Source organism: Coffea arabica, chromosome 10e, assembly GCF_036785885.1.
Source record: "Coffea arabica cultivar ET-39 chromosome 10e, Coffea Arabica ET-39 HiFi, whole genome shotgun sequence".
NCBI classification, from domain to species: domain Eukaryota; kingdom Viridiplantae; phylum Streptophyta; class Magnoliopsida; order Gentianales; family Rubiaceae; genus Coffea; species Coffea arabica.
This window is the reverse complement of record NC_092328.1, coordinates 43,294,162-43,314,338: the sequence shown is the minus strand read 5'-3', so window position 1 is coordinate 43,314,338 and position 20,177 is coordinate 43,294,162. Positions and strand designations below refer to the sequence as shown.

General features: G+C 31.4%; 1 protein-coding gene across 1 annotated transcript; it reads left to right on the top strand.

Moving 5' to 3' along the window:
* Positions 1-11,153: 11,153 nt before the first annotated feature.
* Positions 11,154-19,025, top strand: LOC113711860 (metal transporter Nramp7.2). Its single transcript, XM_027235088.2, has 13 exons — positions 11,154-11,469; positions 11,558-11,636; positions 11,768-11,808; positions 11,895-11,973; positions 12,074-12,178; positions 12,917-13,026; positions 16,048-16,229; positions 16,395-16,464; positions 16,623-16,796; positions 17,441-17,545; positions 17,648-17,779; positions 17,915-18,010; positions 18,443-19,025. Exons 1-13 carry the CDS (start codon positions 11,341-11,343, stop codon positions 18,770-18,772), a joined length of 1,632 nt encoding a protein of 543 aa, XP_027090889.1. The 5' UTR covers positions 11,154-11,340; the 3' UTR covers positions 18,773-19,025.
* The last annotated feature ends 1,152 nt before the right edge of the window (positions 19,026-20,177 follow it).

Below are 20,177 nucleotides of genomic sequence, written 5' to 3'. Positions count from 1 at the left end.
CTATAGCCAATTGGGAAAAAATGTTGAACAACTCCATTACAACTCATTTATTTGGAAAATTTTGTTTGTTGCTATGTATTTTGCACCAACAATTGCATCATGTACACGTTTTTCAATCATCTATTTATCTTTCAATCTATTTGTTTTATCTCAAATACATCATATCATAATTTTAAAAAACAAAGAGATAGTCTTCTATCCAAAAACACTTGTTATTTTTGTAATTTAATCAATAACTGAATTAAGTATTAATAATACAATTACTAATGGGACATGTGATGATATTATGTCCAAATTGGTTAACAATCATTTAATTGTCCTCAATTAGTAGAAATTATGAAACTACGAGGATGAAATGTGTTCTACATGAACTTTAGAGACAAAATTGGTCAAAATTATAAAACTATGAGGATGAAATATATTTGAAATGAAACTTTAGGAACGAAATTAGTTAACACCTTAAACATTGGGGATGAAAAGTGCATTCTTCCCTTAGTTAAGTGTTCTAATTTTTGAGAACGTCCTAAAATTATTCTTAACTTGTCTTACAATCGGGATAAAAGGCCATGTCTTGACATCTAATTTGTCAAAATTCCTTTTTTTTTTTGAGAGGCTAATTATTGACTTTTGCAGAGACATTAATCTCCACAACGATCGAATACCATTTTACAAAGATGTACCATAATTATTATGATCCATAGGGCCTTCAAGGGAATTACAAAGGTGAAAGGGGAAGTGAGAGGATTTGATACTCGAATTAAGAACTTTACGTGATTTATTTACCATTACTAGCTAATTGAGTATTCGGAACGATTTGATAGGTTCTCGTCCGATCAGATTAGTTGCCTTTCAAAAAAAAAAAAAAATCTGCTGTAAGCTTGTCTAAATACGATAATGCAGTGCCAATTTGATACAGAAACATTTCTTATATAAATCGGAAATATATTAGCTATTAAGCGCTTCCGCAGTTGTGTGTGTTATGTGTTTTGATTGAGAGATTTAACGAAGGATTTGAAATTCTCTCAAATTCTTCTAATTGTTTAGATTATTTAGAAGGTATTTAAATTTGTAAATCACTATTTATTCTAGTATTTAAAACGTATTTTGATGATTGACGAATTACAAAGTCAAATGCTTCTTAATCCATCTAAATAACTAAAGCGATTTGGTTGAATTTCAAATCCTTCATTAAATTCATCAATCCAAACGAAGGCTGCTTCAATAAAAATGTGAAAGGAACAGTTTTGTGCCGACCTAATTGGCCATATTCTTACTAATTTTTTCTCATAGCAAAAGTAGGAAATTATGTCCTCATCAAGTCTGCAAAGCATTCACTGGGGCAAAGTTTAAATGGCCGACTAGCCGGTGGGGTTCCAGGCTACAAGTGGAACTGTTTCCGGCTAGCCGCTATCTTGTCGAATGATGTAGGCTAGCCTTTTTTTTTTTTTTTTTTTTAATATTTGGCGGGCGCCGAGGCAGGGAGTTTTGTGGGGTTGGGGTATTTTTTTTTTTTCTAACAAAGTGGGTGTCCGGATCAATCTTTACGGGAGTTAGGGGTTGATATCCATCGAATTGCCTTTGCTATTTGATATCCATCAAGAACTACGATATTTTGAGTGCAAACAGATGTTGACTTCAACTTGAATTTTATCTATATCACCCGGACCTGAACATGAATAATCTGCATTACAACTTGTGTATTGTATTTTTATTAATTAAGGCAGGGTACGGAGTGGAGATGGGGCGGTAACCATATTTAAGCTTGGGAGGAGAAAAATCTCTCCCACTTTCGCCTCATTCCTTCCTTGCAGGCATCCGCTCCTATTGCCATCCCTATTTTTAAGTGGGGGAGGAAATCTCACATATTTATTATTTACCATGGCCACTTAATCTAATTGAAAAAAAAGGGGAAGGAAAAGAGATCTATAATAAGATATAATGGTTCCAATGAATTTAACTATAATTTTCTTTTATTTGTTTTTATTTTATTTTTATTTTTGTGTAATATTACACAATTTTTTTGGTTAATAAAGAAAAGAAAAGGCATACATTTGTTTATGGGAATGGCTATTCAGAGTAAGGATAATAATTGTTTTTATTCAGCATACAAATTCTCTAAAACCTTTTTTTTTCTTTCTACATCGGTATTTTAGTGAAAGTTTATACAAGCTTTGATATTCCTAAATACTTGAAGAGGAACAAATTAGCTAACATCATTACAAACTCAATTGTTAAATTGCAAAGTAAGTTATTTTTTTTTAACAAAATTGTCCAAATAAATGTATATAATAAATACTTGAAGAGGAACAAATTAGCTAACACCATTACAAACTCAATTGTTAAATTGCAAAGTAAGTTATTTTTTTTTTAACAAAATTGTCCAAATAAAGGTATATAATCTGTCTGAAATCTTTTAATTGTTTAACAACATGTTTTCAATGTCACAAGCTTGGAGTATTTTTTACACAAGAATTTCATGGGATAATTAAAAAAGAATAGTTGTGAAGCTTATTAGATTCAAATCCTTATGCCACACAATGATTGATAGTCATTATTTTGACAAAACAAATTATCTATTTGTTGTATGACCAGGAATTGCTTTAAACCTTGACACAGAAATGATAGATACAAAGAAAAGTAGCCAACCATTCTTCATACGGTACAGCAGTTGCAATCATATATTCCAATTTTTAAAGATCTTTTCACAAGTGACTTTTATTTATTGCTTCAAGAAAGATTTAGTTACCTAATAGTTTGTAGTTAATATTTGTTTTTTTTTTTGCAAAGACGACAACATCTATGTGTAACTAAAATTCTAAAGGCGTTTCCTCCTACCAGTCTACCAGTTTACAAAAGATAGGTTTTCACTATACTGCCTTTGCCATCATTGCCTGTAAAATTGCTTTTTATTTTTGGATCAATGAATTATCAATCAAAATACTTGATTTGTAGTTGACTGCCCAGTTACTAATTTGAAAAGAATCCCAAAATAGGCTTATGCTATGACATAATTGTCAATAAAAAAAATTAAGCGCAATTTTGTAGTACGTGTTGATTAATTATTTAAAGGTAAATTGTAATTATATTGGCTCCGTACCTCTTACGTTTTTAGGTTCAAGTAAGATAATAATAATTATTTGGTTTAAGTTTTCTAATTTTCGAGAACGTCCTAAAATTATTCTTAACTTGTCTTGCAATCAGCATAAAAGTCCATGTTTAGACATCTAATTTGTTAAAATTCAATTTTTTCTTGAGAGGATAATTATTAACTTTTTCAAAGGCATTAATCTCCATAGAGTTCATGCACCATTTAATAAAGATCTTGCTGAATTATATGATCCATAGGCTCTTCAAGAGAATTACAAGATGAAAGGGGAAGCGAGAGGATTTGATGCTCGAATTAAGAAGTTTACAAATATTAATGCCGCTACTAACTAAATTGAATATTTGGTTCGTTGCTTTTTTTTTTTTTTCTTTTAAATCCACTTTAAGCTTTTCTGAAAACAATAATGCAGTACTAATCTAATACATAAAACTTTCTTATATAAACAGGAAGTATATCAGCTATCAAGCTCCCCAGTTGTCATGGAGAAAATGAAATAGAATTGGCTGCTTCAATAAAAATGTGAAAGGAACAATTTTGTGCCGACCTAATTGACCATATTCTAAGTTTTTCTCATAGCAAAAAAGTAGCAAATTATGTCCCAGTCAACAATTTTTTGTATGAGTGTTTCGATAAATGGACAGCTTTAAATGGCAGTCTGGCTGCTGGATTTCCAGGCTCCAAGTGGAACTACTTCTGGCTAGCTGGAAATTTGTCGAATAATGTAGCCTGAAGACAAACTTTTTTACTTTCATTCTTACCTTTTTTTTTTTTTGGCGGCGGCGCCCGGGGGATGTGGGGAAGGGGTTTGATATTCTTCCAATTGCCTTTGCTATTTTGTTGCCAAACTCGAAACTTAGACTTTGAAGGCATAACCTGAAGTTGCATTATGTATTTGTGCCAATTTGTCAACTGAATTGGTATATAATCGCGACGGTTGGCCCAGTGATCAAGACAGAGTATTTAGATTTTTCTCTGCTGTTAAGTTCAAGATTTAAATTATGGATCTAAGTAGTTGAGAGTAGAAAAGATGTGAAGAGATTCGAGAGGATTAACAAAAAAAAAAAAAAGAAAATGAATTGGTATCCATTTTAATGCTCATAGAATGTTAAACTTAGCCAAATTCTTAGTTGTTGAGCTGATGTATGCAAGTGCTGATAGAAGAAAGAAAAGAAAAATGCTACTCGTTAAATGGTTTGTAAAATTTCATTGGATAGTAAATCCAAAGTTAGTTTAGACTTTACAGCACCCTTGCAGATACAAGAACATCAAAGATGTGATGTGCAGCATAATTTCTACACAGTAATCTTTTCAATTAAGTGTTTTTTTAAGGGCACTGACCAGCTACCTTTGGACCTAATCCCTGATCATATATACATACATATACATATATATATATATATATATATATAGATTTCCAATTGCCTTTGTTATATGGTTGCCAAACTTGAAACTCAGATTTTGAAGGCACAAATTGCAGTTACACTCGTACATTTTGTCCAAATTGTCAAATGAATTAGGTAGATCTACTATTTGCTCGTAGATTATCAAACTTAATCAAATTCTGTTCTTAGTTGTTTCAGCTGATGTATGCAAATGCTAATGGAAGAAAGAAGTGATTAATGTTACAAGTGAAATGGTAGTTTTCAAGTCACTTAATACATGGATAGACTTCTAAATTCTAATTAACTAAAGACAATGATATACAATAGTGACAGCAGTACCCTGTCTACCAAAAAAAAATATTATAAAACAAGTTTTTTTTCCCAAACAATAAAGAAATGAACAAAACAAACTTATACTATTACAGATTACAAGAATGTTAAAATTGAGATATTCAGCAGGATATTTTAACCAAAACGCTTTTGTTTTTAAGCAAGCTAAGATGTTTCTCTATATTTCTTTTTTTTTTTTGGATAGTCACGACCGTAATTGATCTGTTACCTCTAGATACAAGGCAAGACTCATGTCCTGATTATTCTAATTTACACCTTGCAGTGATTCAAGAATTTCTATCGGTATAGACGAAATGTTAGAAGTTAAACATCATATACACTTATTTCCCTCTGTATCTGTAATGAACAAAATTCGTCAATTTCACTTGTCATTGTCACCGTGTTTTCTTTTGACCATGTATATATGTGTGTATGTGTGTGTATATATAAGCAATCAATCATTTTCTGTCTTCTAAAAGCCACGTCTAATTGATGAGAATTAATTGGTCAATGAATACTTGATTTTACCCATTTTAGTATTTATCTATCTTCCAATCAGTTTTTTTGATCTCTTGCAATGCATATAAAAGATGGTTTTGTTTATCCATATATTGTAACTCTGTTTAGTGTGTTTTTAGGTCGTTGCATCAGCAAATTTATTAACTTCGCTAGAAACTGAAAATTCGTTCAGGTAAAATGGATTGCTGCATTTTTTTTTGTGTTTAATTCAGAAAAAATATGTAGTTGTAAGTATACAATCATTGTTAAAATTTCATAACTATCTGAAAGAAAATATGTATTTTTTTTATGCATTGCAATTTATTTGATGAATATTAGCACTTTGTAATATAAAAAATTTAAATTTATAGGTAGTTGACTATTATGAATATGATATAATTTTTTGAAATAAATATGAAGAAAATATAAAATTTATCATTGATAATTCTTTTTTGAATTATTTTCCCTTCCATAGGTTCGTAACTAATCGAATTGAAAAATATCCGTGCTAATGCAGGGATTAAAATACCAGTAGTTATGATGCGATAGGTGGCTGAATTCTACGCATAATGATTTGTTAAATAAGGCTACAATCTGGTATTTACTGATCTTCTAGCTCTGGGCATTTGAAACCCCACTCGGACCGTCCGGTCGGACTGGTTGAACAGTCGATCGGGCTGTTGAGGGGGTTGGGTTATGCCTCAATTCCAGAGGGGTTAAAAATCACCCTCTTTTGTGAAAATCAGTTAGCCCGGATGGTTCGACCGCTGGACCGTTGAACCGAAACAATTTTCATTAAACCGGCCAGTTCCTTATCCAACTTTAATTAACCAAAAAAAATTTAAATTTGGTCAACCAATCTCATTCAATGACACTCCAAAAATAAACCTCAAGAATTACCCATGCATAATTGTCTCCAATTAGTTAGGTGTGAACAATTATTACCTTATTTCTACTCCTCGTTCTCTCTCTCTCTCTCTCTCTCATAATGATATCTTAACTTTGTCTAACATTTACTGCGTATAGTATATTAATTATGTTAACTCTTTAGTGCATTTCAATTGTTTGTCATTGCCTTCTATTTATTTTTATTCCTATCTTATAAACTACTTATCATATAATTTAGGAAAATAAAAAATGTAAAAAATTAAAGATGCAGATAATAATGCTACTCTATATTTCTTTTACCTTTTACTTATAAAAATTATTCTTGAATTTCAAACAAGTAATACAGAAAAGATTAGAATAAGGATTGAAGTGATTGTTTTTAACATTATTATTGAAGTTTTTAACATTATTATTGAAGTTTTTACAAATATTTGCACACTTTTAGATGTTTAATATTTGTTAATAATATTTATGATATATTTATGACGTCATGGGTTAATGACGATTCGCTCAGTGGTTGAAACAGTGACCCTTGACCCAATCATTTTTCCAGATTAATAAACGGTTTGGGTTTCAAAACCTTAATTGGAACCACCCAAGCAGGATCAGTTTCCCTGATTAATGTAAAATACACTTGCTAGGGATTCAAGAACTTGCTATTGATAAAAAAGAAATCCTAAACATCATATCAATGAAACACTATTATTTGTGAATCAGTAGTGAGCAAAGTCGAAAAATTCACTTCTTTTTTCCACCTTTTTTTCTTGTCTTTTATTTTCCGTGTGTTTCCCTTTGTGTTTTGTACTTTGCTAGGACCATGATACTATGGTAGGGATACTTTCCACCTTAATTAAATAAAATATATCGAGGCTAAGCAATTTTTATATTTTCAATATTGTGGCTTTTACTTCAAGTACAATTTAAGTGCTTTCGATCGATGACTACGTCATTTTCGTGGAAGATAATAATTTTTTGGTAGTTTAAGTTTTGTACGACTAGATTAGATAGGTTATAAAATATAATTTGAAGAAGTCAAAAACTTGTTTAAATGTCTAATTTACTAAAACAACATGAAATGATTAACTAAGAAATTATGGTTCCCTAATCATACCTCGTAAAGGTCAATTGTTGACTTCTCTCTAATTAAATACGAGTTAGTAAAAATTGCAATGTCACCCTCTTCAGCAGTCACTTGGAATCTCTATTGTGTGAAGAATCGTAATTGCATATGTAAGAGAAGAAGAATTTCTGGCATGGAACACGGCTTTAACTGGTTTTAGATATGATATTTAGTAGAAAATCATAACTCTTTATAGAGAAATGTATACTAGAATACAAGTAATCGTTTGCAAGAGTCATCTAGAAATAGTTATTGGAGTTGACCCAACGATCAAGGAAAGGTTTTTAGAGTTCTTTCCATTGTTAGATTCAAATTTCGAATTTTGGATATATATATATATATATATATATATATATATTCCCTCTCCAGAATTCGAAACTTGAATCTAGCGATGGAAAGCACTCTAAAAATCTTTCCTTGATTGTTGGGTTATATATATATATATGTATGTATATATATTAAAAAGAGAGTCATCTAGAAGAAGGGTGTGGTGAATGTGGGCTATCCTTTTCTCCCATTGAGAATTATTTTAAATTACAGTTGTTTTGGACGAAAATAGAGAAACAGGAATCTTTTTCGTGGATGACGCCTGTTAGACTATACTATACAACGCGGCCAGACGACAACAAAACTTTTTACGAAGTATTCAAAACGACTTTTTGTTATTATTATGTGGTTTTAATGTTGTTTAGTCTTTGTTATAAATTTAAATACTTCTTTAATCAAAGTTTTCTATGGAATAATATTGCCAGTCAATGATCTAAACTTGATCGATCGGTTGTGAAAATTGATCTATAGCACGAATATCCAAATTGAATGATCGTTAATTAATGTTGATTTAGTTGATGGATTATGTAAACTTTCAATTTGTTTATATGGTATAACATGGATACAGCAAAAATATAAATGCATGTAAATTTCTAAAAACAACAGTCTAATGTAATTCAAATGCAAATTTTATTTTGATATTTATTGGCCAGTTATTAATATTGGCATTTAAATCACATTGAGTTGCATGCACTTCATTCTTAATTTTCACTAAAGAAAATGACCTAAACTCCTTCATAACATTTTAGTTTACAACCTTCTCCTTAAAAAGCAACCACATGAGTGCTTTTATCTTCCAAAAACCAAAAATTGCGTTTTGTACCCCAAAATTTTTTTTTGAGCTAGAGACAATTTGACTCCTGATATTTGGATCTTCATAGCTTGATAATAAATTATCAATAATATGACATTAAAATTCAAAAATAATTCTGTCCGAAATTAAGTGTGAAATGTAGCTCCAAATCAGACAGTAGATGTCAAAATTCCAGTATGATATAAGAAAAAAGCTTTCTTTTGTCAAATTAATTAAGATTGTTATTGTCAATGATGGAATCAGAACATTAACTTTGAGGGAGCAAATTTAAATTTCATACACATATACAATTTGGAGCTAACTTAAAAGTTTTTAAAATTTTCGAGGGAGAAAATTGGGTTCAAGGAGTCGGTACAGTTTATGTTCTTAACAATTAATGAGAATGTTCAAAAACAATAATTTAGGTTTCTAATTTTGAAGCTCAAACACACTTTTTAATATGGTTCTTGAAATTTCACTTTGAGTGGGTAGAACTGGAAAATTTAATTATGCTGTATATAGAATATAAAAGATATAACATTAGATTTTTTTATTTGAATTATCGTATATACGTACCATGCATGCACCTTTACTAAATAAGAATTCAATGAAGCCACACCACTCGGTCTGACTGCATTACTGCAAGTCTAATTTGACTCGAAGCGATAATAATGCACATGTCTAGTCAAGTGTCTCTACTTCTACACCGTGAATAAGCTTTGAACAAAGGCGGCTGAAACTATGACTCTTTTGAACGACTGAAAAAAGGAAGTTGTATGATTGGAAGTTTTCGAACAAGTATTGGGAATGCAATTAAATGTGTATTCCATGCAAAATTTATGAAATACAACAAAAATGGACCTCATTTTCAAAGGTTGTAACAATTTTTCTAACCCAATTCTTATAAACACCTAGGTCTAATCAGCTGAAAATGGAGGACATGGTTAATCATTAATCTCAAAGATAGTACTTCTATCCTTATAAATTCTTCATCTATTCAGCTCAACTAATTCACCTTGGTCAAACAAGAGGACGTTTAAAGGGCTCTGTCTTCATTAAAATATCAATCATCAGATAGGCATAATTTACGCAATTGTGCCTAACAATAGATTGAAAGCCAGCATTGTGTGAAAATTTGGGGAATGTAAAACAAGTTTCTTACAATATTGCCTTTTTAGTTCTTACAAAAATCATAGTATTTAACCAGTTATCCAATCCTTTTTATTTTGGTAAAAAACAAAAAAGCCACACATGGTTAAGGGAATAAATAGGAAAGTTCACCGTGGTTTTAAAACATACAATCCGACAACTCGTAGTTCGAACTAAACTGAAAAGGCTACGAAAATCGTCAAAACTAACGTGAGTAGATGAAATGACAAAAATACCCTCATATATATAAGGGTAAAATGTGAAAAAACCCTTGTGATTAAGCTAAATTACCGAAAAGTCTCCTGTGTGGTTTCAAAAAATATAATATTCATCCCTTTCACACATAAAATAGTTATTCTGGTTTGGTTAATATCTGTGTATGGGATAACATCATGACCACAAAAAAATCTACAATCATCCATTGCACATGTAAAGTACAACATACCTTTTGATAGCTTTTTCGACCTTGATATGTTTTACTTTCGCTTTCTGTAAACACTCACAAATCTTGTACTGGTATTGTAGGGTCTAGTTTTGGTCTACTCAAGAGGTTGAGAAAGATATAAGCAACTATTTTATGAACTTTTCCTTCACATTATACAAAGAAAAAGTATTGAAATTCTTACTTTAAATTCTTAAAAGAGACCCTCTAAGATAATATAATAATAATAATAACCCCAATTTAAAATTTTTACCACACCCCAAAAGTAGTGTGCATAAAACTGGTGGTTGATATCTCTCAATAACCTTTACTTCCTTTTCAATATATTTCTTGAAAGTTTCGAATCAAATCCAACTTGTATGTTTTGAAACTACAGAAGACTTTTCTATACGTTGAGTTAATCATAGGGGGCTTTTCTGTAAAGGATAAAATAGTTATATTAATTAAAAATTAATTACAAAAAATAGTTTTCAGGTAGCATTAGTTGCAAAGTAAGTGTGTGTACTTCAAACACATTAATTTTGACGGTTTTCATCACCTTTTCAGTTTACTTTAAACCATAAGATATTAGATTGTATGTTTTGAAACCACGAGAGCTTTTCTGTATATTCGTTTAACCATACATGGTTTTTTTTGTTTTTTGTTTTTTACCCTTTTTATTTTTTGGTGTTAGTTGCCCTTTCTTCACTCACATTTGGCTTATTAACTATAAGCCGAAAAAGACAAATAGTGTCTTATATCATGTACATATCAAACAAATACGCTTAGCCAGTTTACTTTTCAGCTTTGCCGTAGACTTTATTCAAGATGGCAACATGCTTGTGTCACTCATGACATCTCCAAAATATACTAAGTTTTCACTTCAATGATAGCTATGTAATGGGAGTGCGGCAGTAGAGTTGTGATTTGGTCCTTTCAGTACAGTTGCTGTATTAATATACACTTGTACTAGAGTTCAATGTATAATATTAATATTTTGGAATAAAAGTTAACATACGTAAATTAAATATTTCACATGTTTGGATATAACGACGTGTTTTTTGACAAAAAAAAAAAGAAGTTATAACGACATGTTACAATTGTATACTATAACAAATACATCAACCGTACTGAACTGCACCGATAGCAAGACAAGTAACACCACCACCTTGCACATGACCTATCGTTTATAAATTTTCTTCCTTCTCTCATGCAAGATAAATGCTCAAACACCTCTTGTTTAGGCACTATAAATAAAGGCCTCAACAAGTCATAAACAACACTTCAAACAAACTACTACTGCGATTTGTAAAGAAAGGAGATTGAATGGACGCCTTGGAGCTGCAATCTCAAGCAAATATTGGAGGCAGCAAAAGAATAGTTGCAGTAGATGAAAATCCACCCTCCATCGATGAAAGTAAACAATTTGATCTTGATCATGACCCTCAAGAGGAGGTAAATTAGACCTGTTGTAAGTTTTAACATCAGGGTTTTTGAAAGTCTAAATCTAATACATGAATATCTTTCTTAATTTGTTGTTCAGAAACCTGGATGGAGAAAATTCTTGTCCTTTGTTGGACCTGGTTTTCTTGTTTCAATGGCATATCTCGACCCAGGAAATTGTAAGCCACCATCCCCACTCCCCTTCTCTTATATGCTATTTTTGTGCTTTAGAAAAGTGTTCGGTTCTCGCTTTACTATCCCTGTAAACAAAGTTAGAAATTTCATATAAGCTCTGGGTCTCGTTCTACAGTGGAAACTGACTTACAAGCTGGAGCAAACCATGGATATGAGGCAAGTAAAGATGTTTTCAATCTTAGCTCAAAAATTCAATTTCAGAGATATGTGCAAAAGATATAATATGTCTTGTATAAATGCAGCTATTGTGGATAATCCTCATTGGATTGATCTTTGCTCTAATTATACAATCTTTGGCCGCAAACCTTGGTGTAACCACTGGTAAGACAAAGTATATATTCATACAATTATATTTGGAAACACTAACTTTTAACCAAAAAAAGAAAACTTAGATTTTGTCTTTTTACTTCGGATTTCGCAGGAAGACATTTATCAGAGTTGTGCAAGGCCGAGTATCCCAAATATGTGAAATACTCCCTATGGCTGCTGGCAGAGGTTGCTGTCATAGCAGCTGATATTCCTGAAGGTATATATTACTGAAAAAAATTTTATATATTGGACCGCTTGCATGGCAGTTAATGTACACTGATAAGCAGCAGAGGGGTGTTGAGGGAGAGCCCACTGCCCCAAGTGCTACAAATTTTTGGCAAGTTTTTAATAAACTTTGTTTGCAAGTTTTCCAAATTATCTTTGTTTTATCACACACACACACACGTTCTTTTCAATAAATACGACAAAAGCCGAACCTATGTTTTATTAGCACAAAAAGCTTTTGTCAATTTATGAAATTCGCTCATCAAAGTAAATATTCTGTGTCCGTCCAAACTGATAAATATAGAGTTACGTACAAAATCAAATATTTTGTGCATTGATTACATTTTCCACTTCTGCATGCTGCCCACACAAGCGGTTCCAATAGGTGACGAAGGAAAATTACAGACTTTCCATATGGACGTTTGAAATTTTTGATAAAGTTTGTATTTTATTTTGAAAATTTTTAGTACGCTATCCAAATCATCTTTTTACTATGCGTACATTCTTTTCTTTTAATAAAAACAATATACCGAGCGTAAGTTTTGTCCTCATAAAAATTTTATATCATTTTATGTTCATTTCAAACTGTACGTGTTTGAAATTCGCTCCTTGAAATAAATATTCTGAATCCATCCATGCTGATAAATATAAAGTTACAAAGCAGATATTTGGCACTGATGAACAAACATTACAGATTATATGAGTGTTTAACTATTTTGTCTTGTGCTAGTGATTGGGACAGCATTTGCACTTAATATATTGTTCCACATCCCAGTGTGGGTTGGAGTTCTTTGTACTGGGATGAGCACTCTCTTACTTCTCGGCCTGCAAAAATATGGAGTAAGTCAATTGATCCTATTTATTTATGTTTGCTCTTTCTTTTAGTTGCATCAATCAAATTCTCATGGTCAAAGTTTTGTGCGTGCACAACTCTACAAATTGGTCCTTTGTGTATATACAAGAGGACCTATCATATGTTTTGAACCAGCCTGATTGAGTCTTTTTGGCTAGCTTTTTGATAAGAGAAAATGCAGCTGGTATTTAACTTTTCCAATGAGTTTTATATTCTATACTTTTACGTCTAAGAATCCACAAACATTCTTTGACCTTTTTAACTGATAGAAGGCAATTACATTCAAATTTATCAAAGGGAAAAAAAAAGAAGAAGAAGAAAAAGTTATACGACAGATATATACAAGTTGAATGTGACGTTCTAGCATGCAAAAAGAAGCTCATACGAGAGTCATAAAATTACAACCACTCCACTTATTTTTAAACCTAGAAACATGAAGGTTGAAACATCGATGCTTTATGGAAGCATATTTTTTTGCTTAGTGGTTTAGGTTTTCTGGCTTCTTTAAACTGTCCTTTTTAATAATGAGAGAAAACATTCGAGAGGTATCTTGACCAACCTTATATTCGTTTTGTGGGTAATTTACCCACGCTATGTTATACTAAAATATGATAGGTTAAATTGTGGGTTACTAAATAATTCAAGATGCCATTTGGAAAACTTTTTCTTCTAGATATATAAAATTACTATTTCACATTTTAAAGGATTTTTTTTCTTTTTCCCCATTTTAGTAACATGGGTAAAATAATTGAATCAATTTTTTACCAGATTCGAGATGTTTGTTAAATTGAAGAATTTAATAGCTTCGAGAATAAGGAAATTCAAAAGAAGGTATTATGAACTTCTAGCTTAGTTTACCATTTTTTCTTTGGAAATACCAGAATTACAAAATACTTCCCTATGTTTTGTAACCCTCCAAATGTTCCCTCATCTTAGGAAGAATATTAAACAAAAGTGGGGCATAATTTGTGTTGTTTCTCTTTTGAAGAAGGGATATAGTAGTAAAATTCATTCTAAAAAATGAGATTTTTTTTTTGTTTTGGTTTTTGCCAAAAGTTTTTTTTTTCATCATTTCACTCAGTAGATGCTTATTATAGCATAATCCTATGAACTTGTATCTTTCCTTTAGTTGTTTATACTTTTGTACTTGATATGGATCATACTAGCATGAAAATTGTGCTTCTTGCGTCATTCTTATTATCCCTATTCTGATTTTCTTCTTTACACACACCAAATAATGACTCATCATTTATGGCTATATATTACCCTTTTTGTCACCTTATACATACAAATCTTGCTTTATTATGCCTTTGTCACTTGAAATTTTTGTCGACATATGCTTTAATTACAGTCCAAATATTCTCTTCAACAAGAAGAATTTAATGGTCAGCACCTCCCAAAATTCTATTTAATGCAACAGAAATGGACAAAATGGAAATGGACAAATTATTAGCTTCACAAGCACTTGAGAATGACTTCTAGGAGGCTCTTTTTTTTTTTTTTTGGGGTTAGGAGGCCCATTTATTTTAGGACTACAACATCAACCTAATTTACAAGAAATTCCAGTTGCATTTTTTAGTAGTTCTTTTGACTATGCAGTCTACAAATTAGATCTTGGAACCAAAATTTGCCATGCATTATCTCGTCAATTTTAATGAAAAACTAGTTATTTGACACATAACATTGGCCAATCAAATAAATCCCTTTCATTTTTTTCTCTTAAAATTCAATAAGATATTTAGAGAATATGTATGATGCTTTTAAAAGAAACGACCCTAGACAATTTTATATAATAAAAGGATTTTTAGAAAATTACCTAACTTTCAAACGCCTTTGAACAACAATTTGCCATTCTTCTTTTCTGTTATTCTTTTTTTTTTAATTTCTTTTCATTCATGTAATCTGGTCATGGAACATCAATCGAAAAGTTTGAATTTCAATCAATTTATTTATGCAATGTGTCAGGATAAAAATTTGTGTAAATCTGCATGGAATTTAATGTGGAAAAAGAAGATATGAAAGGATATACATGATAAATGAAAAAAATCAAACTATCTGTATACTTTTCTTTGTAACATTGGTCCAGAGAAGTCAAAGATGAACCCAAGATTTTATCTCATTAAATGAAAGACACTGAATCTTATAGCAAATTGCACTGATGCAACTTGATAAGTTGGTATTTCATAAATGCATCAAATTAAAAAATGTCAAAGTTTTTGATTTCCAAAAACAGCAGCCAACGTTATGATTCATTAATTGGGGGATAGAAAAGGGTCCTACGAACATCTTCATGCCAGTCCCAATTTTCTTTGAACTTTCATTTTCTTCCCGTCTTTTTGTTTCATTACTATTTTATAGCCCTCGACTTGTTTGTATCCAATTATTTTACTGCAATATTAAGGCCAGGCTGCTATGTAATTAGCTTCCTAAATTGTGGCACTTTTCGTAAGCTTTACTTGTTACCATCTAATTAGTTCTTAATCTCCCACTTACACAAAAAAATTTTAAAAAAGAATCTAATTAATCCTTAAAATGATTTGTGACTCGGTGATAATTTGTTTTGACAACAATTGTCCTGCTATGCAAAAATAAGGGTGAAAAAGCTTCACTAACAAAGAAAATGGTGATTAACAATTAGTGTTTAAATCAACCCTTAAATGCTGTCAAGAAGATATATGTTAACAAAAAAATTATCTTGATAGATTTATTTCGATCCTTTTAATAAGAAATAATAAAAGAAATAACTGATATTATGAACTGTCGTGGTTTAGTTTTGAAGTTGACTATCAGCGCGCGACTAATTTCGACAAATGAACAAAAATTTTAAGGGTTTAAGCAGTCTCAATAGAAGTTAAGAGTCCAAATTGATACGTTCCTGATGGATTATCTGTGTGCAAATTCGAATTATCCCAGTTAATAACTGTGGAGACAAAAGAGTTTCTTAATTTTTTTGTCTTTGTTTACTCTGATTAATTAATCAATTTCATTATTCTTTGGTGGAAAAATAGGTGAGGAAGCTTGAATTGTTGGTTTCAGTTCTAGTATTCGTCATGGCTGCATGTTTTTTTGCCGAACTAAGCTACGTAAAACCTCCAGCAAAAGATGTGCTTAAGGGCTTGTTTGTTCCTAAACTCAAGGGTAATAGTGCCACAGCCGACGCCATTGCTCTATTGGGTGCACTGGTAATGCCGTAAGTCCAAACACGTCCCTAACATTGATCAAATATTCAAGAATATCAAGCCCCAGTTGTTTTCAAAATTATTTTCTTTATCATTATTAATCCCTACATTTCCTTTCTTCTTCTTCTTCTTCTTCTTCTTCTTTTTTTTGCCTTGGTTGCTTCAAATGTTGACAGGCATAACCTCTTCCTTCATTCAGCTCTTGTGCTTTCTCGAAAAGTACCAAACTCAGTGCGGGGCATCAACGTAAGGAAATTTAAGATCATTATTCACATCAAAAAGATTAAAGTAAAAAAAAATGAAAAAATTAAGAATGGAAAAGAATACAATTAATTAAATGAAACTAACAATTATTTAGCATATATAGTGATTAATTTCAACTTGTTTTGTGCTTCAATATGCAGGATGCATGTCGATTCTTTCTCATAGAAAGTGGATTTGCATTGTTTGTGGCCTTTTTAATCAACGTTGCAATTGTATCTGTGTCCGGAGCTGTTTGCTCGGGAGGAAACCTTTCACAAGGAACAATTGAAAGTTGCAATGATCTTAGTCTTGACTCTGCCTCTTTCCTTCTCAAGGTAAATTAAAATAGTCCTTTCTTAGGCAATTGTTTTACGCAAATTATGCTGACTAATTCCTTGTCTTTGTCATAATTGCTGAAAACTTGCCTGATTGATGGCTTGTAATGCAATGGAATCCTGTTCATATTTTATTACAACTGCTTTCCATCTTAACTTCTTTTGCGAGAGAAAAAAAGACCGGATTTAAATTCGACTCCAAGAATTGAAAAAAAAATTCAAAGGATTATGATGCAGAGCCCCTTGTCCAATTTGAGACGTGGACCTTAGGAGGAAATGGTTAATTTTATACATTACATGCGCAATATAAACTTGTTTAAAGGTGCTGTGAGGGCAAAAGATTTACTTTAAAAAGGACATTTATTAAAAATTTCATTTTTTTAAGGGGATAATTTCATATTCCATTTTAGGTCAATGCCACAATTTTGACAAGATAGAAAAGTTTCTAAAGTTAAAATATTTCTAACCCTCTATTTTAAAGCAGCTTATTTGATATTCTGTCAGAATTGCTAAGCTCAAATTGTATATCAAGAATCAAGAATCATAATCGAAAAAAGTCAAGAATAGTTAACTTACCCATTTTACTCTTGAAATCCTAGCTGCATAGGCTCTCCCTGGTTAAACAAAATTATTTTCCTTAACAGAATGTTCTCGGAAGATCAAGCTCTACAATTTATGCAATAGCATTATTAGCATCTGGACAGAGCTCTACAATAACTGGCACATATGCTGGACAGTTTATTATGCAGGTATTGGAAATTTGTATCTTCTTACTGGTTTAACAATTTTGACATTTTTATCAAAAGATTTCTAAAATGAGCATTTGGGTTTTTTGTTTTCCAAAACAATAGGGATTCTTGGACCTTAAAATGAAGAAGTGGTTGAGGAATCTGATGACCAGGTGCATTGCAATCACACCAAGTCTTATTGTATCAATAATTGGTGGATCTTCCGGGGCTGGACGGCTCATTATAATAGCTTCAGTTTGTACTCTCTAATGTACTATAAATTTATTTTATTTTAATAAAAAAAAAAGCCAACTTAACAGAACTACTTTCTTCTGAACTACCATTTGCTCTCTAATTGACCTGATCATTTATCCTCTTTGGCCTCTGCAGATGATACTTTCTTTTGAACTACCTTTTGCCCTCATCCCCCTTCTTAAGTTTAGCAGCAGTACCACAAAGATGGGCCCTTACAAGAACTCCATATATGTGAGCAGTTGCACTTTTTGACTTTTTATATTGAAACCACTAATTATTGACAAAATAATTGGATCTAGAAAATTGATGGTATGTCTTATTTTTATATTTCTAATGTGCTGCCTTACGATATAAGCACATATAAATTGGAAGTTAGTAGGACACTTTGAATTGCATGCACTTTGATGAAAAATATTTATCTTATTGTGAAGAGATAATTGGCCTTTTTTTTTTTTTTTTTTTTATCGTTGTACCTCTTGATGCACCAAATAGAAGAATTTTAGGTGTAATCCTAATTAAATCACCTTCATATTCCCTAATAGGCAACGACATTTATATTATTCATTGACATTCCCCTCTAAATTACACTCTACATTATAACTTCTAATATAAATTCATCTTGACCAAGAATTGGTTTGGCTAAAATTTCAATATTTGCTGCAGATAATCGTGATTTCCTGGATTTTGGGGTTAGGAATCATTGGCATCAATATTTACTACCTCAGCACAGGTTTTGTTGGATGGCTAATCCATAACAGCTTACCAAAAGTAGGCAATGTACTCATTGGAATCCTAGTATTTCCCTTGATGGCAGTCTACATTCTTGCTGTGATCTATCTTATGTTTCGCAAAGACACGGTTGACACATTCGAACAGTCAGCAAAGCATGATCCAAATACCCAACTTCATATGGAGGATGGGAATCTTAATCGAGATCATGGAGATCATATTCCACATAGGGAGGATTTAGCGGACATTCCACTTCCTGAGTAAAATGTGCCCACTTAAATTTCAACTGAACTTCGATTAGGACAATAGATATCTTTATGTAGCAAATGAACAATGGCACGATGTTAAAATCATGGCAAGAGAATTTCTCTTGGCATTCTCAAGAAGTGGTGGTGTTACCAAGAATCTTAATATTAGCGTTAGGCATTAGGACTATATCCTCAAGGGTATTATGTCCATCGAAGCAAAGATGTAAATTTCTTGTCCGAAAGTTCAATGGAAATCTATTGTTTACCTATTCACTTTCCATTAATGCTTAGGAATCTAAATTCTTTGAGAATGATTGATAATTGATACAAGGACGAAAGGTCCTTGTTGCTAGTTTACACCAAATGCATATTTTTTTTCACAAATAAAATAATTACATTTAGTCTCACTAGTGGCGATAAATACATTAAAAACACGTTAATAAATACAACAAAGAGAAGGAAATCTTGTTTTGGTTGCAAATGGATGCTTTCTCAAATCTAAGATGTTATTTTGCACCGACTCAGTCAATCCTACCAAAGAATCCCAAATTGTATAAAAACCTAATAGGAGAAAAGTTTTGCATCAAAATTCACGATGTTTTTTCTTTTCTTTTGTTTATTTTTATAGGGTACAATTTATTGATAATTTTTTCAAGTCTACAAGCTAATTGTAATTATAAAATCATCTAGAGTATTCTAGAGGTCGAATCCACAGAAATGAGTTAATTTTTACTTTAATTTTTCTAGAAAACAATGGAACTCGAATTCAGAAGATTTGTTTATCATTATCTAAGAAATAAATTAAACAATCAAGTCAAAGAAAAGAGATTGGAGAAACAACTGGCAAGAAACTAGGGCTTGTAGGATTTTTTGCAGAGTTAGAATTAATTAGCCAGATATTTTCCAACAACATATCATATAGAAGCACTTTATATTATTTATCAATACATCTAAATCGTACCTAATTAGATTTTTTGTCTCATGAGATCACAACTATTCAATTGAACCCTTTAGAATTTTAAGTGATTTTAATTACATCATACGAATACTAATTTACTCTTGTATTTAGGTTTAGTATAGTTATGTATCTAGTGTCCGGTTATATAATCCTCTCAATTCATACAAACCCTAGAAGCTTGTCTATAAAGAATTTAATTGAAATAATTAACCAATCTCCTTCATAAAACCCTAACCCTAGAATTAAATTAGTTCAAAATAATCATGAATAAAACTAAGAATTTAAGAAATAAATACAAGAGTGAGGATAAAAGTAAAACTTCTCAATTTTAGCTGTTGATTGCTCATTATCTTCCTCATCTTGATCTTGATCCAGAAGAAATTATAAAAAATATGAACTAAAGTTTTCCTAATTTTTTTTCTCTCCTAAAAACGTTCTAAACAACCCCCTACTTATAGTGCTC